This window comes from Manihot esculenta, chromosome 3, assembly GCF_001659605.2.
Source record: "Manihot esculenta cultivar AM560-2 chromosome 3, M.esculenta_v8, whole genome shotgun sequence".
NCBI classification, from domain to species: Eukaryota; Viridiplantae; Streptophyta; class Magnoliopsida; order Malpighiales; family Euphorbiaceae; genus Manihot; species Manihot esculenta.
The window spans coordinates 1870491-1895397 of NC_035163.2; the positions used below are offsets into that span (position 1 = coordinate 1870491).

The 24907-nt window shown below is 33.0% G+C and overlaps 3 protein-coding genes across 10 annotated transcripts; 1 reads left to right on the forward strand and 2 right to left on the reverse strand.

Annotated features, from left to right (window-relative positions):
* Positions 1-1629: 1629 nt before the first annotated feature.
* On the reverse strand, positions 1630-3438 carry LOC110611748. 3 transcript variants are annotated; one of them, XM_021752186.2, is made up of 3 exons: positions 3176-3438; positions 2937-3055; positions 1630-1954 (listed from the first exon to the last, which is right to left on the reverse strand). In XM_021752186.2, the coding sequence occupies exons 1-3, from the start codon at positions 3334-3336 to the stop codon at positions 1947-1949; spliced, it is 288 nt and encodes a 95-aa protein (XP_021607878.1). In that variant the 5' UTR covers positions 3337-3438; the 3' UTR covers positions 1630-1946. The 3 variants fall into 3 exon arrangements, with proteins under 3 accessions (XP_021607878.1, XP_021607877.1, XP_021607876.1); XM_021752185.2 differs by lacking the exon at positions 1630-1954 and adding an exon at positions 1961-2184; XM_021752184.2 differs by lacking the exon at positions 1630-1954 and adding an exon at positions 2335-2618 and having other exon boundaries at positions 3176-3434.
* Positions 3439-3960: 522 nt separating this feature from the next.
* On the forward strand, positions 3961-14121 carry LOC110611736 (peroxisomal fatty acid beta-oxidation multifunctional protein AIM1). 2 transcript variants are annotated; one of them, XM_021752164.2, is made up of 18 exons: positions 3961-4215; positions 4318-4389; positions 4482-4544; positions 4629-4685; positions 4815-4882; positions 4983-5064; positions 5182-5237; positions 5616-5918; positions 6203-6289; positions 6900-7074; positions 7570-7691; positions 7945-8108; positions 8972-9226; positions 12522-12643; positions 12722-12843; positions 12999-13147; positions 13479-13617; positions 13794-14121. In XM_021752164.2, the coding sequence occupies exons 1-18, from the start codon at positions 4122-4124 to the stop codon at positions 13827-13829; spliced, it is 2166 nt and encodes a 721-aa protein (XP_021607856.1). In that variant the 5' UTR covers positions 3961-4121; the 3' UTR covers positions 13830-14121. The 2 variants fall into 2 exon arrangements, with proteins under 2 accessions (XP_021607856.1, XP_043811195.1); XM_043955260.1 differs by having other exon boundaries at positions 3971-4215; positions 4295-4389.
* A 1198-nt stretch (positions 14122-15319) lies between these two features.
* On the reverse strand, positions 15320-23819 carry LOC110611737 (protein tesmin/TSO1-like CXC 5). Of its 5 annotated transcripts, none has more exons than XR_002487382.2 (9): positions 22950-23819; positions 21587-21694; positions 21019-21196; positions 19894-20253; positions 19322-19425; positions 19154-19248; positions 17428-17847; positions 15776-16534; positions 15320-15444 (listed from the first exon to the last, which is right to left on the reverse strand). XR_002487382.2 is itself a non-coding variant. In XM_021752167.2 (9 exons), the coding sequence occupies exons 1-8, from the start codon at positions 23219-23221 to the stop codon at positions 16284-16286; spliced, it is 1788 nt and encodes a 595-aa protein (XP_021607859.1). In that variant the 5' UTR covers positions 23222-23819; the 3' UTR covers positions 15641-15975; positions 16235-16283. The 5 variants fall into 5 exon arrangements, 2 of the variants coding, with proteins under 2 accessions (XP_021607859.1, XP_021607857.1); XR_002487380.2 differs by having other exon boundaries at positions 15322-15600; XR_002487381.2 differs by having other exon boundaries at positions 15322-15613.
* Positions 23820-24907: the final 1088 nt, after the last annotated feature.

Below are 24907 nucleotides of genomic sequence, written 5' to 3' on the forward strand. Positions count from 1 at the left end.
ATACTGTGATTATAACTATGACAATTTGAAAAAAAAAAAGTATAATTTCAGTATTTAATATTTAAAATTTTAAATATAAATTTGAATTATTACAAACTGTTAATTTTTTTTCCAATAACACTTTTCAAAAAATTATAATTCTTACCAATATCTTATTCACGTCAAATTTTCATCTATTTTTATATGAAAATCAATTGTATTATTGTATTTTAGACCATATGAGTAGTTTTTCATTAAAAATAATAATAAATAAAATATTATAATCATTTACATAGTATTAAAAATTAAATATAAAATAAAAAATAGATAAGATATACAAAGATTTTATAACTTCATAATTCTATGGAAGTTTATCATAAAATTTTAAGTTTAATCGAATAGAAATAAGTTTAATTAAATCTTTATATTTTACTCGATGGTTAAATTTAATTTAATTTATTGAAAATTGAGTTTTTATATTTTTATTAAGAGTTAAATAAAATTTAATTTAATATTATATTATTTTTTATAATTTTAAATACAAAATTTGATATTTTAATTAAATAAAATAAATTCAAAATTACATAAAAATAGTAAATAATTTGAAAATTTTAAAAATGATTTTTTTTTATAAAAATATTTTATTTATTAAAAAATAATATTTTATTATTAAAAAATAATATTATATTAAATCAAAATTTTATTTAACTCTTAATAAAAGTAAATAATTAAAATAATTTAAAAAATTAAATTAAACTTATTTAATTTTTAATAAAAATATAAAGATTTAATTAAATTTATTTTTCTAATTAAATTTAAAAAAAATTCGTGATTATGGTTTTTTTATTTTGAGTTGAAGTACGATATGCTGCGCAGATGCGGGACCAGGAGATTTGTCCATTGTATTGAGGATGGGGCGGACGCGGGACTTTTTGCTTTTTCAAGTTAAAAAGAAAAAAATTTCTTAAACCTGGTCTGGGAAAAATTCTCTGCCGTATTCCAATTAATTTAAAATATAAATTTTAATTTTAATTAATTAATTAATTATTATATTATATTTTATTAATTTAATTTAATTAATTATATATTAAATTTATAAAATATAATTATAAAAATTATATTAATATTAATTAATTTAAATTATTCATAATATAATATTATATTTATCATATTTACCAATTTATTTTATTAATTTATATAATTTAATTAATGCTAAAAATATATATAAATGTATTAATATAATTTATTTTACAAATGTATTAATTAAGGCTAAGAATATATATAATTTATTTTATTAATCATATTTATTAATATAAAAATTATAAAAAATTAAATAAAAAATTACATGCAAATACTTAAAAATAATAGAATATAATAAAAATAAGTCAATATATATATAAATGATAAAGTCAAAAAAATAATGAAATATAATAAAAGTAAATTAATATATATATAAATGATAAAGTCAAAAAATTAGTGTTAAAAATCAAATATGCTCTATGCATGAACGTTCCTTCTTTCCTATCAACAATTAATTTAAATTTATAACATCAAGTTTTACCTGACCAGCTATTACTGTTTATACCCTATTAATTTAAATTATAAATTTAATTTTTAGCTACTTATTATGATACTATTCACTCCTTATCATAATTCAGGAACATTCAATAAATAAAACCAGTGCACTACAAATAGTTCGAAAATGCAAATCAAAATGGTAGCAAAGAGAATTAATTGTTGAAGTCACCCAGGATGAGAAAGGACTGAAGTTTTCTTATTTAGGATGTTTATTAATTTCAGCCACATATATGGATGATAATAAGGTAGATAATGGATAATAGTAAATTTTGCCATGTTGGTAAAACAGAGTTGGATTCATCCTCGTTACTGTCTAGGCTCCAACATCAGATGAGAAGTACGACGTCGTCTTCTTTTCCTGCTTTTGATGTGAACCCTTTCCCGCAAAGTTATGGGCCTGTATGAGAATGCTTCCAATTCAGTCAGCTTGGGATGCCAAAGGTGATAATGGTGTAGAGACAATTGAACATATGCAGTTATTGACTCAGGAGTTAGGAAGCATTGGTCTTCTTTGGAGGTTACCAAGTTAGGATTGATGCAGCAAATTTTGCAGCACAAAGGGCTTTGGAAAAGGATTTACTAATGTAATGTTGGAATTTGATTCTGAAGCTAGTCACCTATCACCCACTGAAGGAGAGTTAAAAATGAAATAAATTGAAGTTCTGCAACAAATATAGGAGTAAAACTAAGCATTAAGCCCAAAGCAAACTATAGAAGTGTTCCCCTCTGTTTGCTTCGGCGCATATACGAGAAGGAAAGAGAGACAGATAAGCTATTGTCATCCGCAACTTCCGTAAAGCATATTCATAAATCATCATTATTGAACAAAAAATTTATCCAGCCTCCTGGATATGGATATTACAAAAGAGACATTTGGGTAAAATGAAAATGAAGAACGTGAACAGAAGAAATTCAAGTCCCAGTTGGTGTCACTTTAGCCAGTGATCCTTTCCAAATCCTAGGTTTTTAATTGAAATCAGAACAAGATAAAAATAAATCCTACATTCTTTTCCACCTCCCTCACCAAAAATTGCCGCAAAGTCATAAAGGCATAGAGATACCTGGAAAATACAATAAATGTCCCATGAAATTTTTAAATATATGAACACTCTAAATAGAAAAGAAGAACCAACTTTTGGGTGTATATTTTCATGATAAAAGCAATGAGAGTTTGAAATTGATCTTCTGCTTGTGAATGTTGTTCATAATTGACGCCATTATGTGATAAATCAAACATGTTAGAGCATAAACACAAACATGTGGCGTGCATAACTTGTATATTCTGATCAGCCTTTTAAAGCACTTTGCATCAAATTTAGTAATGGGAACTTAAATGCATCCAAGAATCAATATTTCAACATAACAAGCGCAAAACACACCTTGAGGCACTAAAGCCCAGCTATCAGACTCACTGGACAAGCTGGATACTAAAGTTGCTGAAGCAATCGCGCTATGCAATGGCATTAACGATCCCACGCAACTCAACTCCAGAGGTAATCTATCCATAAAAGATTCAGAAAATGACAAATCAAGGCAATGAAAAAGTACTTCCAACGAAGCTAATTTGAAAATTTTGAACTTTCATCAACCCGGAGAAAGAAAAAGATCAAGATCACACCTGGATAAGCAAGAGAAGCGTCTTGCAGAAAGAGGGAGATGAGAGGGCGAGCAGAGAGATGTGAGTGAAGAAAGTGAGTTGTTCTTGTTGAATTTGAAAGCAAAGGATGGCTGTAACCGAGATGATAACCTGGAAACGAACTTGGAACATGAGAACGCCATTGTATTTTTGCTGGATTCTTTCTAGTCTTCGCTTGTTACTGGAGCACTCCGGGCGCTTCGCAGATGGCTCGCGACATTGATGCACTGATGTATGGATGTTGAGGATTCGGGGCCCGGCCCAACAACCATAATCCAATAAAATATACAAATTAAAAAAATTACCCTAAATAATTGTTTAATATTTTGATCAAATTAAAATAATGGTTTATGAAAAATTACATTATTTATCTTTAGTTAATAATTGCTTAGAAAATAAAAGCTACAATAATATTTATTATTTTTAACAAAACTTAGATTAATGCGCTATATATTTTATGAATATTTTTTTAAAAATATATATTATAATTTATAATTAATGTTTTAAATTTAATTTAGTTAATAGTAAATTAAAATTTTTATTTTATTATTAAATTTAAAATTTAAAATATAAATATAGATTAATATAAATATTTTAAAATTTTGATATGCCTAACTAATTGATAATGATAGTAAAAAAACATGCTTTAATTGAGCAATAGTACAGAAATGCGTGCGGGTCAATTTCACACCATTGACAGAAAAAAAAAAAAGACTTTCTCGTATTTTTCGTAAAAACAAACAAAATCAGAGACGTTGGAAAAATAATTATTAAAAAAAAAAGAAAAAAAAGGATCAGAGACGTCACGCTTCTTCCCAACAACTGAAGCTGTGTCATCACCATTCCCACCGAAGAAAGATCTCCCAATTTCTTCGTCTTCTTCACCAGAAGTAATTGGCAAAATCGCTTTTAGCCTTCTCAAGGAGCCATGGCAAAGCCTCACGTCACCTTGGAGGTCGGAAACGACGGCGTAGCTGTCATTTCCATGTTCAATCCTCCCGTTAACGCCTTAGCTCTTCCAAGTAAACACCTGATTGATTTACTTTCCTCCTTTTTTTGTTTCTTTTTATTTATAGGAATATCGCTATGAATTTTGCATAGCTGAACGAATTTTGCTGCTGCAGTTATTGCGGGCTTGAAGGAGAAGTTCGATGAGGCCACAAGGAGAAACGACGTTCAAGCTATCGTTTTGACAGGTCAATATCTATTTCTCAACAAGTATTCAATTGTTTGTTAATTGAATTAACTTTTTAGTTGGCGGTAATATGTCTCTTGTTTATCGATGAAGGCAAGAATGGAAAATTTTCCGGTGGATTTGACATCGGTGTTATGCAGAAGGTTCATCAGACTGGTATGATTTGATCAATTTAGCTACTTTAGAAGCTGGTCCTTGATTGCTCTAAGTTGCTTACAATTATAGTGTGTGCTTTGGCAGGGGATGTTTCACTTGTGCCTGATGTATCTGTTGATCTTGTCGTTAACACAATTGAAGGTACTTGTCCTACTTTAACCTGTTATCATCTATTGGATTCATTCTCACAATTTAAAATGAATTTGAAGAAATTCTTTTGGTAGTCTTCTTAGATCAGTATGTTTAGATTATGTTCTTTCACTAGTACAGATTGCAAGAAGCCCGTTGTTGCGGCCGTGGAAGGACTAGCTCTTGGAGGTGGCCTAGAACTAGCAATGGTTTGTATGTTCGTCAAGCAGCATTTCTTAGTGCCTTCATTTTGATTGCCATTAACTTTTTCTTTTTTTATGGCTGTTCAATGGAGCCATCTTTGTGCAGGGTTGTCATGCGCGTATAGTTGCACCTAAAACTCAACTTGGCTTGCCGGAATTGACACTTGGAGTGATTCCTGGCTTCGGAGGTATGAATTGATTTTATGGATTTTTTTTTAATGAAAAAAGCTTAATCACAAATGGTCAAATTTGAGTACAGTTGTTAATCTTTTATGGAGTCTCAAATGAACTGTGAATTTTTTTAGGTACACAACGTCTTCCAAGGCTTGTAGGACTGTCCAAGGCCATTGAAATGATGCTGGTAAATATTATCTATTAAATTATGAGAGAAAGCTTCTGAATGGATCGTGCCCATAATTATTGCTCTGGGCTAGAGAGGAAAAAAAATTAAACAGAAAGAAAAACCCAGAGAATGGAACTTTTGTGGGTTGATTAATAATAGCTTAACTCCTCCCTCCATGTGGGTTCTTACTGGTAATTGTATTTAATAACCTTGTACCATCAAAGGTTGTCATTAATGTTGGAAAAAGTGAGGTGAAAATGCATGTTCTTTATCTTATGGGCCTAGTTTGGATCTTGCTCTTCATCATTTTAAATTGGCAAACGTAATGGATTATATTGCTTTTGCTGGTCCTATTGTTCAGTAATGTTTTTATAGTATGTTTTCAATCACTTTTAGTCATCCAAACCAATCACATCTGAAGAAGGGAAGAAGCTTGGTCTTGTTGATGTTATTGTGTCTTCTCAAGAACTTCTGAAAGTATCTCGGCAATGGGCTTTAGACATCAAAGAGAAGCACAAACCACGGATGCGTTCGCTTCACCGGACAGATAAGATTGGTTCACTGTCTGAAGCACTCAAGTTATTGAAAGCTGCCAGACAACAGGCCAAAAAGACTGCTCCAAATATGCCTCAGCATCAGGCATGCCTTGATGTGATTGAGGAAGGTGTTGTTCATGGAGGATATCATGGAGTTCTAAAGGTATTTCTGGGCTTGGTTACCGTTTGTTAAACCTGGATGAAACTCTTCCAAATAAAAATATATGTGCCATTTTCCATTGTCAGTAATTTGTGGCAATTTTTCTCTAATAAGGGATGTTTGATATTGTTTTTATGTGTTCGAGCATGCAGTAATAAACTTTCATTCTCAGTCCCATGCTTTTTCACAGACAAGGATGCAGTAATTGACTTTCAAAGCAATAATGTCTGGAGTCTCTGGACTGTGATAGCTTCATATGGATGCTAATGGATGAATTGTTGTTGCAGGAAGCAAAAGTATTCAAGGAGTTAGTAATGTCGGACACATCAAAAGGTCTTATTCATGTGTTTTTTGCTCAGCGTGCAACATCAAAGGTGTGGCATCTGAATCAATCCATACTTTTAGCTCTGTAATGGATTTCTGGGCTGGTTGTTGGTGTCTGATAATCCTAAAGTCATAAAATTTTCTGATTTACCAATTCCTATTGGATATATTGTATGTCAGGTTTGAAGTGGTTGGCCTGAACACCATCTGGATGGTTTTCATTTTGCTTTTCCTGCTTTGACTGATTACTAGGATCAAGTATTTTTGCATATAAGTTACCATACTGTCTGCCTGTTCTGAAATGTAGTTTTGTTAATCATTGCTCTTGTGAACTCTGGAGGTTTTATTGCCTGGGTTGAGTTTCTCACATCAAGTTGAATTTGTCGCCAGAAAATTCTTTGGATATATGTAGTTGCTTTCTGAGCTCTTTTACTGGATGATTGAGAAGATATTCAGACCATATTTTCATAGATTTTGATTTTGATTGTGTTTTCATGGAGTTAACATCCGAATTTTTATATTCTCACTCTTCACTTGTTTTTTTACTTGGCATAAATTTTTCTTGTGCAATTATATTTATTTTTTTTTTTTATTCAATGCACAGAAAAAGCAACTAGTAATATTTAACTTCTTTGAGCTTGTCCACTAAAAATATTGCAGGTGCCTAATGTCACTGATATTGGGCTCAGACCAACGCAAATAAAGAAGGTTGCTGTCATTGGTGGAGGTCTAATGGGTTCTGGCATAGCTACTGCTCTTATTATGAGCAATATTTATGTTGTACTGAAAGAAATCAACTCTGAATACCTTCAAAAAGGAATAAAGACAATAGAAGGTATTTTATACTCACCTGTCATGAAATTTGACAAATAAATTACTTATTTATTAATATCATCCATGTAACTCTATTTGGTTGCTTCTGTTGATAAATATGAATCAAATTGATTTGCCACTAGTTCTCTCTTCCCTTGTTTCCAATGTTGACTTTTATCTTTTGTACTTCCGTTTCTTCTTCTATTTCGTTATTCTGTTAGAAGCAGTGGCCTACCTATCTGATGTTGCATACTCAGATTGTTCAGCCTACTCTTTGATGGCTGTCATTTTCTAGTCTTGGATCCTTTGCATGATTTCACATGAGGAGTTCTGCATCAAAAAAGGCCTGGTTTAATGCAAATATTCAGCTGGAAACCTGAATTTGAACTTTTTAAACAAGGAACTAGGAATAGGATCAGGCCACCATGTTCCGAAAAGATCAGAATATATTCTTATTCATACCATTGTGTTGGTTTTCATGTTCAAGAAACTCGTGACATGTTGTTTCACTTGACAGCAAATGTTCGAGGCTTAGTAACTAGAGGAAAGTTGACAAAGGATAAGTCAGACAAAGCCCTTTCAATGCTCAATGGTGCATTGGACTACTCAGACTTCAGAGATGTTGATATGGTCATAGAGGTGTGCAACCCCTGGGTGTTTAGTAATAAAAATTTGAAATTATTTTGCATTTGGATGTGTGTGCACAAGAGCGAATGCCTACACATATATCTGGTGCTGATGGCTCATTTTATATTTGTTCAGTCATGAATTCATAGTGATTTTGTTTACTTGGAATTCAATTTCTTAATGTAAACTTAACCATGTGGAGATAAACTGCAAGACTTGTGGTCTCTATTTAAAGTTTTTTTGATGCTTTTACTTCCATTTACAGGCAGTTATTGAAAGTGTTCCTCTGAAACAAAAAATTTTTAGTGAAATTGAGAAAGTTTGTCCTCCTCACTGCATCTTGGCAACAAATACATCGACTATTGACCTCAATATAATTGGAGAAAAGACCAGTGCTCGAGATCGCATTATAGGTGCACACTTTTTCAGGTCAGGCTTATTTCTCTTCTCAGTTTACATTTTATCAATTATCATCACCCATACTTCCTGACATAAGCTTTATATATCTCAAACTTAGATAAACAATCTGTTTACATTCTCTCCCTTAAGAATCTTTATATTGATGGTCTGAATACTGAGTTTGTCCTTCAAGTTATTTCATCTCCTCATGGTTCTTCTGAAGTAAGAATCCTATAATTTGCTTTATATATCTCTAGATAAATATGAAATCTAGGCCATTTTCCTTTCTTCTAGGAATCTCATTTTCTTTATTGATTAGAGATGTTGATCCATAGTTATTATAGACTGGAAATGGGTAGAATTTTCTATTATTTTTGAGATATCAGAGAGCATCCACCTAACCTGCTCCTATGCAAAAGATGATCGTGATGTGCTGCATATAGGACTTAAAATCTTAACACTTATGTTCTAGGTGAATTAGCTGGGTGATTGAAATTGTCCAAGTGGCAAGCTATGAGGTTTTTCTATCTTATGATCCTTTGTTATTTCAATTTCCCTACAGAACTAGAGAGAAGATTGTACTTTTTTTTTTTTTTGAAACAAGAGAAGATTGTACTTATTTGCTGCAATTGCCCCTTTAAGTCTTGTTATTGAGGAGGAAAGATGTGTGTGGATTACTAAAGGATTATTTGAGCATATGAAAATATAGGAAAAATATTAACTCTTAAGGAAAAAACATAACATGATTTGATGCCTTGTAATACTATTTAGCCTATATAAATATTTATAAAATTCTCTGTTTAGCTATATCTTGTGAGAATAAAGCTCGTCCTTTGAACTCTTAAAAGCTTTTATTTATTGTTGTTTAATGAGGTGAGGATCATTTTGGACAGCCCTGCTCATATAATGCCTCTTCTGGAGATTGTGCGCACAGAAAAGACTTCACCACAAGTAATTCTTGATCTCATGACAGTTGGGAAATCTATAAAGAAAGTTCCTGTTGTGGTGGGTAACTGCACTGGCTTTGCAGTCAACCGCACTTTCTTCCCCTATTCACAAGGTGCACATTTTCTGGTCAATTTAGGTGTCGACGTGTTCAGAATTGACAAAGTGATCAGGAATTTTGGCCTCCCTATTGGTCCTTTCCAGTAATGCTTCTTTTTTTCCTTTTTTTTTCCTTTCCTTAATGCTATAGCTTGGTTTTATGTGCATATATAATGTGCTGGAGTGGGTTTTTATCTCTTGATCACAATTTGAGCTGTTTTTCAGTAAATTTCATGCCAAAACTATTTTTTTTTTAATGTCAGTTTCTGTCATGGCTTCATACTATCCTGATAACTGGAGATTGTAGTTCTTCTATGGAAAGGGAAATTCCTATCTATTGAAAAAGAAAAATAGGATTCATATTCAGTGCCAGCATATTGCCAATATAAAAGCATCAGTGACTAACTTGGTTAAGCTTATCCTCATCTCACATCTGCATACCAATGCTCAAACTATTTTGTATATTGCTGTCTGCTATAGTCTCTGTTTATTATTCCCCTCTAACTGGCTTTGTAGACTGTACCATTATACGGTGGTTCTGTGGGTCCTGTACGATTGTAAGCTGCTTGATGGAACTTTTCATTTTGTCATTTATGTAGATTGTTTGATGAGCTAAACAGTGTCTAAAGGATATTCCCTCTGCCCCTGCCCAGCATTTGGATACCTGAGCTTTAATGAAGCTCGCCTAGAAATTCAATGCAAGGGTCTTTCTGCCAAAAACAGATATTGATAATTTCAAAAATTTATTCCAGAATTTTTTCCTGCATCTATCCATTATAAACTGGTATATATATATATATACCCAGCTAATGAACAATCACTTACTAACTATATAATCTTTCTGTCCGAGTCCTAGAATGCAAAAATACAAACTGTATATATTTTTAAAAAGACTTATTCTACAGCAACAATTGAATTAAATAAATCATGAGGAAAGATAACCGAGCATTTTTTCAAATCATGCAAAAATGGAGAAATATTTTCAAAAACATGCAGGATCCAAAAATATTTTCGGATTCTGTGTGTCAACGCAGCGTGTTCGCCAGTCATACTGGCGAACACGCTTGTTCGACACCCATGGTGTCGAAGAAGGGAGAGTTCGACACCATGGGTGTCGAACTCTGCCTTGCTGAGCTTGTTCGCCACTATGAGTGGCGAACAAGCTCGTTCGGGCCACGGGAGCAGTGCAATCTGCTCCCGCGGCACGCCAGCTTGGCGGAAAGAATTGTTCGCCACTTAAAGTGGCAAACAATTCTGCTGAGTGGCATGTTCGCCACCCAAACCACATGCACAGAAAACACTGAGGAAAAGTGTTCGCCACTTATAGTGGCGAACACTTTTCTCTGCATGCAGTTGTATGCATGTGATACCACATGAATTTGTTCGCCAGCGATGCTGGCGAATAAATTCTTGTAAAAATAAAATTTTTAAAGTAAATATATATTTAAAAAATTTAGAAAAATTAATAAAATTTTATGCTAATTAAAATATATTTATTGATATTAATTAAAATATATTAATATTAAATTTATTTTGTATACTTAAAATTATATATTTTTTAATCATCAATCAATTAATAACTTATTTTTAATTTTATTATAAAATTAATTTTTAATAATATTATTGTTATAATATTTAAATTTAAATTATCTAATCTATTATTTAGTAAATTTATATATTTTAAAATTAAAATATTTTATAAATTTAAATAGTGTATGAAAAAATTATTTATTATTAAAATATTATATATATATATATATATATTTTTTTTTTATTTTTAAAAAATTAAAATTTATTATACTGTTAAAAATAAATTTATAAAATATTATCTCTTAATTTATATTTATTTTAAAAATATTAAATTTTATTTTTAACAGTATAATAAATTTTAATTTTTTAAAAATAAAAAAAATATATATATATATATAATATTTTAATAATAAATAATTTTTTCATACACTATTTAAATTTATAAAATATTTTAATTTTAAAATATATAAATTTACTAAATAATAGATTAGATAATTTAAATTTAAATATTATAACAATAATATTATTAAAAATTAATTTTATAATAAAATTAGAAATAAGTTATTAATTGATTGATGATTAAAAAATATATAATTTTAAGTATACAAAATAAATTTAATATTAATATATTTTAATTAATATCAATAAATATATTTTAATTAGCATAAAATTTTATTAATTTTTCTAAATTTTTTAAATATATATTTACTTTAAAAATTTTATTTTTACAAGAATTTGTTCGCCAACATCGCTGGCGAACAAATTCATGTAGTATCACATGCATGCAACTGCATGCATGTGATATAAAGAGAAAAGTGTTCGCCACTATAAGTGGCGAACACTTTTCCTCAGTGGTTTCTGTGGTTTTCTGTGCATGTTCGCCACTTTGGGTGGCGAACATGCCACTCAGCAGAATTGTTCGCCACTTTAAGTGGCGAACAATTCTTTCGGCCAAGCTGGAGTGCCACGGGAGCAGATTGCACTGCTCCCGTGGCCCGGACGAGCTTGTTCGCCACTCATAGTGGCGAACAAGCTCAGTAAGGCAGAGTTCGACACCCATGGTGTCGAACTCTCCCTTCTTCGACACCATGGGTGTCGAACAAGCGTGTTCGCCAGTATGACTGGCGAACACGCTGCGTTGACTCACAGAATCCGAAAATATTTTCGGATCCTGCATGTTTTTGAAAATATTTCTCCATTTTTGCATGATTTGAAAAAATGCTCAAGATAACCTACCTTGAATGGATAATGTATTCAAATATTCCCTCAACTATGAAAGTTATTACACTTCATTCCCTCATTTTCAATTTGGTATCACAAAACCCTTCATCTTTAAAGTATTGTATAAAAATCACTCATCTTTAAAATGGTTACATAAAAATCCCTCATTTTTAAAAACATTACACAAAAGTCCCTTAGGCCTTTTTTCTATTCATTTGTCTAGCGGAATTGATATATGGTAGTGTCACAACTCACAATGTAAATGTAAAGTTAAGAAATATATATATATAAGAGGTGTTGTAGCACTCCATTTTTTTTAATTTATTATCTTTACATTGTAATGTTGTTGCATATCATTTCTGCTAGATAAATGAATAAAAAATGGCTTGAGGGATTCTTATGTAACGTTTTTAAAAGAGAGGACTTTGTGGTAACAATTGGAAGATGAGGGACTTAAGTATAAGAACCTTTAAAGTTGAGGGATGGCTACTATAATTTACCACTTGAAAATATGTTAGATTTTGTCAATATGAAGGATTGACTTAATGCCCCTATGAAGTTATCTTCCAAGCATGCATGTGCATTTCTCATCTTTTAATGTATTTGAGATGTGTAATAAATTATTCATCCCTATAGTTACACTTGCAGGCTTCAGGATTTAGCTGGATATGGAGTTGCTGTTGCAGTGGGGAAAGAATTTGCTAATGCCTTCCCTGATCGCACATTCTTGTCTCCATTAGTTGGACTTTTAATTAAAAGTGGACGAAATGGTAAAAGATTGTTATTGGATTGAAATGATATCTCTGTTTTTTGACATAAGCATTTCATAATCACTTTTGGCATTTCAGGTAAAAACAATGGGAAAGGATATTACATTTATGAGAAGGGAAGCAAGCCAAATCCTGATCCTTCAGTGATGCCGATCATTGAAGAGTCTAGGCGGCTTACCAATATTATGCCTAATGGAAAGGTATGCCTAATTACTAAGAGCAAATGTAACGTTGCTATAAGCTTAAATTGAGTGCACTGGTGTTCCAAAATGTAATATGGACGTGTAGTAGCTGCTTTTCTGTTGCTTCAGTGCAATATTTCTTAATTTTTTATGTTTGCTGGAACATCTGGCAGCCTATAAATGTCACTGACCGAGAGATAGTGGAGATGATGCTCTTTCCAGTGGTGAATGAAGCATGCCGTGTTCTGGATGAGGGAGTGGTAGTTCGAGCATCAGATCTTGACATTGCTTCTGTTTTGGGAATGAGTTTCCCATCTTATCGGTTAGTAATTTTTGTATAACATTTTACCTGGTTGAGCTATTTTGCAGCAACCTCACTCTAAGCATTTCCTCTGTTATAAATCTCTTGAGCGCACGCATGATGTTAACAATGCATGCATAATTATACTCCGCCTGTGTTCTACTGTTGAGCTGTATAGTATTTCTCTGTTGAGCTGTTGACACTTCATATGATGATAGCAATTTCTGCTGGATATGCAAGTAAAAAATTCAAAATCTGCTGTGATAGCCACCTAATATTTAAAAATTGATGGCAACTGTCAAGTCCTTTTGGAGGGCACTCATGTATCATGGTAATCGCTTTTTTGTGGCAGTGGTGGCATTGTGTTTTGGGCAGACATGGTTGGACCTAAACACATATACACAAGTCTGAAGAAATGGTCTCAATTATATGGTAACTTCTACAAACCATCAAGGTATTTGGAAGAACGTGCATCAAAAGGCATGCTGTTGGTAAGAGCCACCATCCTTCATATTACTGTTCTCTCCACATAATATTGGGTTAATGTTTCAATAAAATTTTAAGGGTATTCTCTCTCGTGAGAATGCAATATAGTTGCTCTTGGAAACATCACTGAATGTGTACAGACAGATATATGAAAAGTTTGGAATTTTTTTCTTTTATGCAGAGTGCTCCTGCTTCACCGACAAGATCACGCATGTAAGAAAATTCTGGAGAGAGTGCTCGAGCATTATGCGAATTCAGCAAAATAAAGTAGTTAATAAGTTGTTTCCTAGTACTCCTAAAATTTAGTTAGTCTGGTTTCAGAAGATGTTCATTTTATCAGTCGCTATATGCTTGGAAATCTTTTTGTAAAGGCTAAATTGAGTGAGCTGATTTTTCTTGAATAATGAGGATGAGTTTATAGTTAAATGGTACAAATTGCAAACTTCTGCCTGTTCTAAATGACAGGTGATGATTACGTTATAGAAAAGAAGCTAAAACTGTTGATATTATTTCTAATAAGGGAAAATGGAACCATTTATCCAACCCTTATTTAGGGGGTGAAGTATTTCAAAGAATCGCAATTTGTTTCTTTCCTTCGTAAATGTTTTAACTGACTTTTGGACGAACTTTTAATATTTGATATTCTAACAAGACTTGATGACTTAAAAAAGCTTTAACCTTTGCTTTTAACATAGAATTACCTTTTTAATCCATACATGACATTATTTTTTTCACGACCATATTCTTTTTAAAAAAAAAGAAAAATAATATTTTTATTTTTTTACATCGAATAAAATTTATAGAAGTGTGTAAATAAATTTGTAAGAACTTGGGTGGAGGGTAAAGTCGAATATTCTTTTATCATTAGTTCGTACAATTGATTCCATGTGAAGTTACAATTTAACGCAACTGTTTGGTCTTATAATTTCGAGAAATAAATTACTCTTAGTTTTAAATTAGTTGATATATGTAAAAATCTAAAGTTAAAAAAAAGACCTTGACTTCATCTTTTGTCTGTGGTCTATTTGGAAAAAAAAAACTTCCAATATTTACATACCCAACATTTAATAGTTAAAATTTTAAATTTTTCAATAATGAAGTTAAAGTCTTTTTAATTTGGTACTGAAATTAAATTGAATTTAGAAATTTTAATAGTAAATTATAATATAATTTCTAAAAAATATATTTAAAACATAAAACTTTAAAAACTATTTCAATGTGAAAGTTATATGTATATTTTAATTTTAATTATTAAATAGGTTGTAATTGTAATTATCTGTTTTCAAATCAAATACAACCCTCTTCCTCTGCCGCCGCAAAACTCGAACCTAATAAACTGTCCGTCCATTTTATTAAAATTAATTATTTTCTTAAAGCTTAATTAAAATATTCTTATGTATTATAAATTCAAATATTTTATCCTTTTAATCACGCCCTTGTATTCATAAATTTAATTTTTTAATAAATACATCTAAATAAATTTAATTTTTTAATAAATACATCTAAATAAATCTGAAAGACCTCAAATTCTATCCCCATTTTTCAATCCCTATTTAAAAAAAAAAAAAATCACAAACGTTCATATTATTTGGTTTCTATAACTTCAGGTAATTTTTACCATTCATACTTTTTAGGCTCTGGAAACAAATAATATTAGTTAGTCTTTCTTTTTTCTTGGAAAAGAATCTAAAATATATATTAAAAAAAATAAATAAATAAATAAAAACAGTGTTTTCGTCGCTGGACTGTCAATTTTATTCCTAGAGAAGTTAACAGTTGAACTCATTGGATTGCTTCTAACTTTAGACAAAAGCCCCTCCCCAGTTGAAATCCTGCATAGAAAAGGAAACGCTGTATTGAAGCTTGTCTTGAATGAGATTTACCTTTTCTGTTAAAAAGAGAAAAATAAAGCCATGATTATTTCGTGAAATTTCAGCTTTGTCATTTCCTTCTCTTCTTTCCACTCTTCTCTACAGTATCAACAGTAGCTGAAACATAGCACTAGAATTCAAATTTTCAGACAGGAAATAATAATCCATAGATACATGCATAATAGCACAATTAGCCATAAAATGTCCTCCAAATAGGACAATAAATATTTTTCCCTTCTGCAAGTATATACATTTGAAGACCAGAGATCAGCTATTTCTAAAGGAGACTTACACTGAAAGGTCCCAATCAACTCAGCGTGGCATCAGGTCTGCTGCCGAAGTTTTCTGGAGATGTGATATGAGGAGCACAATAGACTTAAAAATCCTTGGCTGGTTACTCATGGATCAACTCTTGGTTTCATATCCGACGAAAATCATAAAATTGCTCTTTGTTTTTAATACCATGAAGAGAGCAAGAAAAATTCCTAGTATCTGAAGATACAATTTATGATGGTCATTGCCATGTTATAACATAAATGACATACTGTGCAATTGTAAGGCTCTGCAATACACCACTTTGACTTGATATGTGGCTGAAGCAGAATGACTGATATGTAAATATATTGTTGACATGAGGAATAAATCAGATCCTGGTTAGTTCCAACAATGGGCCCCAATGCCACCTCAAGATTGCAGCAAGGACAAAGCCACAATGATCATTGATCTAGAATGACCAAATTCAGAAGCATACCTTGGGGCTTGGGACAGCTTTTAGAGATAAAAGCTTTCTACAATCTTTTTCAAGTCATTGGTTTGTTATCCTCATTTTGTGGGGGGGCTTGAACTTGTGGAATTTCATTGCTGGAGGCGGCAACCATAGTAGCAGCCGTCTGAGCCGTATTGGATGGCGGTGGAATAACATGTTTGGAAACACCATTGCTATGAGATCCCTGTTGATTTTCCAATTCAGCCCAAGCATTCAGAGTACCATTGCTTAATTGATCTTTTTGATTCCCCAGTTCAGTCTTTGCTAATGATGAACATTTGGTTTCTGTTAGAACAGAAAATGACATTACCTCCTGATTCTTTAAGCAAGAGAAAGATGTTGCAACAAGAACATAGCATATCATAAATAAAAATCTGTTATTAACATGAGCTTACAAAGCATAAACTAATTTCTGGCCCTCTGCAATCATGAAGCACAAAAATCATAACACATGTAAGGGCCTGAGGAAGTACTCTACCGGTCTACCCTCATAACAAGTGGCATGTGAATATTACAGTTAGCTGGGTAGTTAACGCACATTTTCAATTTGCAGGGGGTGGGGGGGGGATACGTGTTATCGTGCACTGGAGGAAGAAAAACAGTTATATCAATCATGGATTTGGTCCATTTTACAATCAATAAATTGGGTATCCCAACTTTCAACTTATAATATCCCAACCATTCACCCAAAAGCGAGGGGTAGAAAAAAAAAAAAAAAAAAGAAGAGGTGGCTAAGCCGTTTGTTCACATTAAAGTCAAAATAAAAAGTCAATGCTTTCCTTGCTCCAAGGGAGAAAAAAAAAAAGAGTCAATGCCGTCCACCTACTCAGCACAGGCTAAAGACATGTTTTAGGTGTCAACAGTCAACAGTAGGCTGTGCGGTTCTAGCTTCCATTCCAATTTGGGATCTAAAATCCAGATCCAAGTCAAAATTTCTATATGATTCCAGTTCGATTCTTTGTTGTTTTGGTTCTGGCATGGTTCTCGGTTCTTAAAATAATTTATGCAATTTTTCTTTATAAGAAGTCATACATGAGTTACCATTTAAGTTTTAAATTAGTTATTAGAACTCTTTCTCTCTCTCTCTCTATATATATATAGCTATACAAGTGCAAAAGTTCAGGGAGAGAGAGAAAGAAAGAAGGAAGGAAAAAGAGAGAGAGAGATGAGACGCTTGCCTTTTATTTCTCCAAAGGTTATAAGCCTATTAAGACAATCACGAAACTTTGTTAAAACAATCCTCTCCTGCTCTGCATAAATCTCCGTCATGCCTTGTCCACAAGGCAATTGTGAGGTACCGCTGCATACATGGCCCGTTAACCGATTGGGAGAAGCAGCTGCCATAAAAATTGTATCTTGTTCGTCACACATCAATGCCAAAGTTCCAGGAGACATTGGCCTTCCTTTTGGCACGTCAGCACCATCTGAGCTGGAATCATAAGGGCCAACTTTATCAGCCTGGTTTGCACTGGAACAATCATCTGCAATAATTTTCTCAACGTCAGTCTCCTTCTGGCTCTGCAACCTTTCTTGAGTTGAGGAGGCAAGTGAAGTTTCCGTCTGATTCTGAACCTGCTGTTCTGTTGCATTCCTTTGGTCTGCATGTATAAAGAATTCAAAGAAAAATCTAACTAGTCAATAATGGTGGGAATTTGCACTTATCTTTAATTCAATCCTTTTCCTTAATTTTTAAGGCAAGAAAAATGCTAAATGTGCACAATGTAAATGTCAGCAGAAACCCTAAATTCAATGTTTCCCTCTTGAAAACAGAAGATGAAAGAAAAGAGAAGAAATTGCTGATGATCAGAGAAAGGAAGTAGAAAGAAAAGTTTACAGATAATTTGGGAGAAAGAAGAATAAACAATAGTTTTGATCTCAGAATAGTTTTTTCATATAGATATGCCCTTCTTTACATTCTCCTAACACTGTAACTGCCTTTTGACTTTCTTAACAACTTGTAACAACTTCATAGCTACCCAGCTTCTATTTATTTTCCCTCCAAAACCACCAATCCAAGATCTACCCACTTCACAGCTTATTCCCATTCTAGACAGACAGACAACTTCTCCAGTCAACTTTAACTACCAATCATTTGATCTCACTACAGTCTCTTCTTTCTCTACTCTATTTTGTCTGCCTTTTCATCTTATATATGACATTAATCAGTAGAAAGCATATTTCATCAGATAATTAGTTAAATATCTAATATTATGCTTTTTATTGCCTTGAGTATCTCCCTTGACTAGGGGAGAGCATATCTCGATTCAAACCGAGAAACCAAACCAACTGATTTTGGTTCAGCGATTCGGTTAGTCGAAACGTTCGGTTTGGTTCGGTTAATATTTTTCAGATTATTCAGTTTTCGCTTCAGTTCGGTTTAAACTTATTAAATAACCGACTAACTGAACTAAACAATTTTATTATATATCATTCTACTAAACCTTGCCCAACCCAACCAGTAGTTCAAGCCCAACCTTTTTCCCCCTCCCTTATCCAACCCAACCAGCAGTTCAAGCCCAAACATGTTAAATTTGCAAACTTCGATTTTGATATAACCGAACCGATTTTTATCAGTTTGGTTCAGTTCGATTATATCTTAATAATCGGTTAGGTTAGATTTCTAATATTTTTAAAATTCGGTTTTTAATTTTTTCAGTTCAGTTCGGTTTGAAACCGAACCAACTAATTGCACAGCCCTACCCTTGACAACTTCTTGTTCCATAAAAAATAATGGAAATGAAAAACAAAATGAAGAGACGTGCTTCACACAGCGGAAAAAATGATTGTAGGCAGGCATACCAGTGCAGAAATAAAGACCCGCATGATCAACCACAAACAAAAATTAGTCTTTAGTCATTCTGAACTAGTCACTAAAGCTTTGAAGTACAGGGATCGATATCATACCAGAGAGTGTTTTTGCGGCTTCACCTGACACAACCACCAAAACAGAGCAAAGTTCTTTTAAATCCTGTGGTTGTATAATGTCTGCCAAGAGTGACCTTCAATCAGACCATAAAGATTAGTTTGGTGAACCAGCATATTAGTAACATTTCATAAATAAAGTCATTATACCTGTATGTGAATTTTGAAGGGCCCAAAGTCGCAGTGCTAGCAGCACGAGCAACTGGATTGGTGGACAAGGAAGATGAAGTTGCAGAAGGCCTGATATGGACTACCTGATGAAGATGAAAATGACGTGAAAACTATTTTTGTGGGTTAGGAAAGCATTACACGATGATCACGATTCAGTAGTACATCATGAAATCAATAACAGCAACAAAAATACGTTAAGGATGTTAACTTTTTTAATCCAAAGCCCAATGCTACCAAAAAATGTAAGGATGTTAACGTTTTTAATCCAAAGCCCAAGCCTACAGCATATAGTGATGCAAAACCAAGTGTTGTGTAAGTATTGCTTTTTAGCTTTTCTTCTTCCTTTTTTCAAAAACTAGTCCTTGACTTACTTTTAAACTAGTTGAAGTGGAATTACTAATGAATAAGGTCACTATAGTCATGAAAAAAAGAATACATATAAACAGCATCTCTCATTCTCTTTTTTCCCTCTAGAATCATATTTTCTATATTACAACTCTCCTATGTATGCCACAGGGGATTAGTAAAATAAGTCAGAAGGAAACTTTTACCTGTTGCAAATGTCCAAGCCTGTGAAAGGATGGATCCTTGGCTGTTGGCCCAAAGAAAAGTTCCTGAACTTTTCGCTTTTTAGATACTGGAGGAGATGCATAACCAGAAGATCCAATAGCCCCGGTTAATGCAGCATTAGTAGCCTGTTGCATGTATGCTATATTGTTGGCATGGTCTCCATGAAAGAGAGCCTGCGTCTCTTCACTTCCTTCAAAATTTTTACAGTCCATACATTTGCAATTTTCAGAACAAAGAATGTTAGCTTGGAAACATTCACAGTACTTTTTAAGACATCCAGATTTCTTGCAGTGACATCCTTTGTTGTGCTTTCCCAACACTAATCCTTCCCCATTCTCCTCCTGCATTTATTTGAAACCAGTTTATACACTTTTACCAAAAAAAAAAACAATAGAAAGGGCAAACTCTCTAAGAAAAGCTGCTTATTTCAATTCATAGCAACTGGCAACCTGAGATTTCTTTTACTCTATGCCTTCATCATAATGGTGCCAGAGAATTAAATTCATTGGGAAGTATAATTTGAAGATATTCCAACCCCTTGGCATTTTTGCACGAAGTTGCTTTTCTAGACAGTAGGCACTCAATATTGCACCCTAGTGGTTGCAACTCCATGACTTCTATCATTACCAACTACCAAGCAAAACCCCAAATTTACCTCAAAAAAAACATGAAAATAATATTAAAAATTTTCAAATGTGTAAACAGTATTTCAATGAAACTAAACTATCATTAGAACAGCTGTGCTTGTTAACAATTCCCTCCCAAAATGTTCTCTGTTGCTTCAACTCTTCACTTTACCCTGAAGTATCCATAAGTACAAACACATATAACTCCTAAAGGATATATGGCAATATGGGCTCTTGGGTATGGTACTCCATATGTAAGGATAAATTATGAGAAGAAATGTCCACATTGCACAAAGACTTATATCCAACACTTGTACCCAACTCCACGAAAAATAGAAAACGATAGAAGATATTACTAAAACGATAGATTATAGATGTCTAGTTTGTCAAACCAATTTGAAACCAAAAGGACGGTTTATGTGGTTCAGCTGACAAATATAAGAAAAATGCAATTTCTGAAAAATAGAGTAATTGATATACCCGACTGTCTTGTGTTCCATGCGGACTGCTAGCAATCTTGGGCCTGAATGCATTTGGATTCCGCTCTAAAGTGGCTTCAACAGCTTCTCGCCTAGCAGCCTCATTTTCAACATTATTATAACAATTTACACAATTGCACCCATCACAATATGTTCCAGATGCAAAGCATTCACAGTACCTTGTCAAGACAGAAAAATTAGCTTCAAGTTAGTAATTATATTATATTAAACTGGGTGTCTAAGATTGGAATAAAAAGTTACCAAGAAAATTAAAAAGTTTAAAGTGACAAGGAAATTTATGTAACAATGAATAGTAGGAGTAAAATACAACTGATGTAAGAAGAGAGACCCGTACATTTAGAACTATATTCCAGTTACAACTTGTAGGGAAAACAGACACCTGCAACCCTATCCTTAAAAATTCATAAACAGAGCAACAACCAGCAGCAAATTCAAGCAACAATTAAGCAAAGCACTATTCAAGACAATTTCATCAGAAAAGATAGCAACAATTCAATAATTAAGCAAACCCAAATATCATCTTATTTATTGAATCAAGATTCACTTACAGCTTCAAGCACCGTGAGTGTTTGCAGTTACACTGTTTTTGCCTCTTTGGAGTACCGTCTTTTAATTCAGCATTTGGCCTTGGTTTTGATTTTGGGGACTCTGGCTTTCTGGGGAAAAAAGTGTACAGTTAGCATAATATGTGATAAATGCAAAGCTTTCAACAATGCAACAGTGGCATAGGAGTTGTATGCTTCTTGGTTCATGTCAAGTTCTAAATAATGAAATATTAGTGAAGTTGTCATATGCCTATCTCTGAAGAGAGCGCATGAGATGAGATTTTAGAAGACCAGCAACTCACCCATGCAGAAATTAATAACTGCTAATAAAAAGGACGAAATATAAATCCCATGGAAAATGAACAACTACATATACTGAAGCCGAGTTCATTTTGGTTTTAACCTTAAACAAAGCGAAAAAGCAATAAACTTAGTTGGATTCCCTAAAAAAATACCATGTATGCAGCCGTTGCAGAAGGAGTGGGGGAGCAAAGGGGCCCTTGGCCCCCAACCCTTGTATAGTTCCCTTATAATATATTTATATACCTCAAAAAAATGCTTTATTTTAGTTATTACTTTAGATTGTCTTATCATGATATAGGCAATGTAAAATTTTTAAAATTATTTATTTCTCATCATATCAATAAATTTCTTAGCTTAACTACATTCTAATATAGTTATTTTTTTTAATATCAAGCATTAGCCCCCTTAAACTATATAAGCAATGAGTGTAATTAACTACTCAAATTTTTATTTTATATAACATTGGCCTCGCAGAAAAAAAAAAAAAAAAGAAAAAAAAAGGGGGGGCTTCGCCCTTGCACACATTCATTACTTCGTGGGAAGTTGATCAAGAAATATGGTACAAATGCATCAATATGATCCTGTCCCAGTTCTCATAGTTAAATCCAACATCACCACAAATATAATATCTCTTCCATATCTGTGCCAGGAAAAGTGAATTTTGAAAGTGCTGTCCATTAAGCTACAAACTGGAATGACCAAACATTTTTTTGAATAAAGAATTCAAAGCTCTCAAATCGATGTAAAATAAGAAAAGCCGTGTTGAAACAAAAGGGTAAATTTTGAATTATAGAGGAGAGAGAGCAGCAATATAAATTGAAATAGCACCAATCAGAACCTTCAAAAATTTCCTAACATGGTAACTCGGTACTTCAAAACCGAACCTTTCAAACAAAAACAACATGCTATCCGATAAATTGCAAATTTGTGCCCATTAAGATCAATTTGCAAATTTGAACAGTAAACCCACAGGACACATCTCCGCAAACTCATTCGTTATCCAAAACCAAAAATTCTCATATCAAAAGAAAAAATTTATAATCGCAATACAAAACAAACTCACAAAATCCTGGCTGGCAGATGCTGTTGTGGCGGCGGCGCTGCCGAAATCGTTACCGCCTGCGGCTGCGGCTGCTGCTGCTGCAGTTGGCTCTGCGGCAGTGGCAGCGTTGCAGGCTGCTGCTGCTCCGAATGATGATGGTCCGAGAGTGTCGCATTTCCCTGTGTGAAATCCAGCTGCCTCGCTAGCTTCTTCGCAGGAAAATCCGAGCTCCCCTGCGTATCCAATTGCGCCGCCTTTTTTGGAGGGAATTCGCTTCCCTCACCTTCACCCATCAAATTCAAATTCCCAAATTTCTAAAACCACCACCAAATTTTCAATTCCTTTATTAAAAATATCACAAGCAAACTTAATCCACAGAATTCCCAACCTTCAATAATCCCACAAATTTGAAAAATCTACTGAAATTCTCCACCTTTCAGATCCAAAACCTCAGCATAAAATCCCCAGAACACGCAAATACACAGGGAAAAAGCAAGACTAATCAGCTAAAAACTGCACACCGAAGTTAAGCCAAGAGTCATTTACCAAAAAAACAAAATCACCCCTTTTCTCAGAGCACTTTGATCTCTGAACTGAGAGACAAAGTGCAGAGAAGCAATTTTATTAGAAAGAAAGGGAAGAGGGAGACTATGGCGTAAAGGAGGTGGTGAGGAGGAGTGGGAGGTGGCTCCGCTTGGTTTTCTTCTTCTTCGTCTCTCCTCCCTCTCTCTCAAGCCATTTTGAAATTCAATTTCGTGTATATTCAATGGTCGGATTTACGTTCCAACTTTGTCCAACGGTCTGCATTGAAAGATATGATCGGACGAAGAGAATTCATAGGAAAGGGAATATAGTTGGACTTTTCACCGTTGGATTAATGAAGGCGCAAAATGTCTAGCGGAAGTGATGCGAGTGGAGATGTCAATTGGGATAATATCTGTTGTGGGATGAATGTAAGAGAATATTGGTTTTAAACCATTGATTTTCTGCCACGTAAGAGATAAGAAATAGGAGTTCGTTGGATGGATATGTGGCAATCTGTAATTGGTGAATGGAAGAGGGTGAAAACGAGGGAATTTGTTCTCAGGATTCCGCTCCGTTAAAAGTGAAAGGAAAATGAAAGTTGGCGCTAAAGGAGGGAACAGAGGTTGTTGACTTGAAGAGTAAAATGTAACATCGTCCAAGGTAAGTTGAGTTTCTTTTTTTCTTTTTTAATTACTTTTTACTGCATTGGGGCTCAGCAAATGTGCAGAACTTTTCTTTTTCTTTTTTTTTTTTTTGTTTTATAAAAGATCATTTTCCTCGAAAATTATTAATGTTAATTTTCTTCCAAAATTATTAATATGATACGTTTGGAAGTATAACGATCTTATAATGCATTGTAAGAAATAATGTTAATTTTTTAAAAAGAAAAAGATCATCACTAACACTTGTATTGAGCTAATAATTTGTAACTGAATATTCTTCGTTCTTGAATTCAGCAGTAACTAATTATAAAAATAATGTATTTGAAAATATGTTCATAATAAAGTATGTTTAAAATAGTAATTTATACAAATCAATAATCAAATGATTGGTAGTAGACATTTTAAGTAAATCCATTTTTAAAACGAGTAAAATAGATTAAAGTATATACAGAGAGAGAGAATGAGTAATTATCAATATCATTTGCATAAAAGTTAGAAAATAATTAAAGAAATAGTTATTACGGAGATAAAGTTAGGACCAGCAAATCTTTTCACTCTTTACATTTTTTTTTTTTTGGGGGGGGTCGAAGGTTGATATTTATTGAAGAATCAATAATACAAAGAAAACTAACATCCGAGGCTTTATGTGTTCAGGAATGAGCAGACTCTCTTAATATGAATGAAACAAACAGATCTAAAGGTCTTTTGCAGTTCATGTATGTCTATAATCAACCCCTGAATAGATATTATAATTGTGTGACCAGCAACCACTTGGATTACGATCAAAGCGTC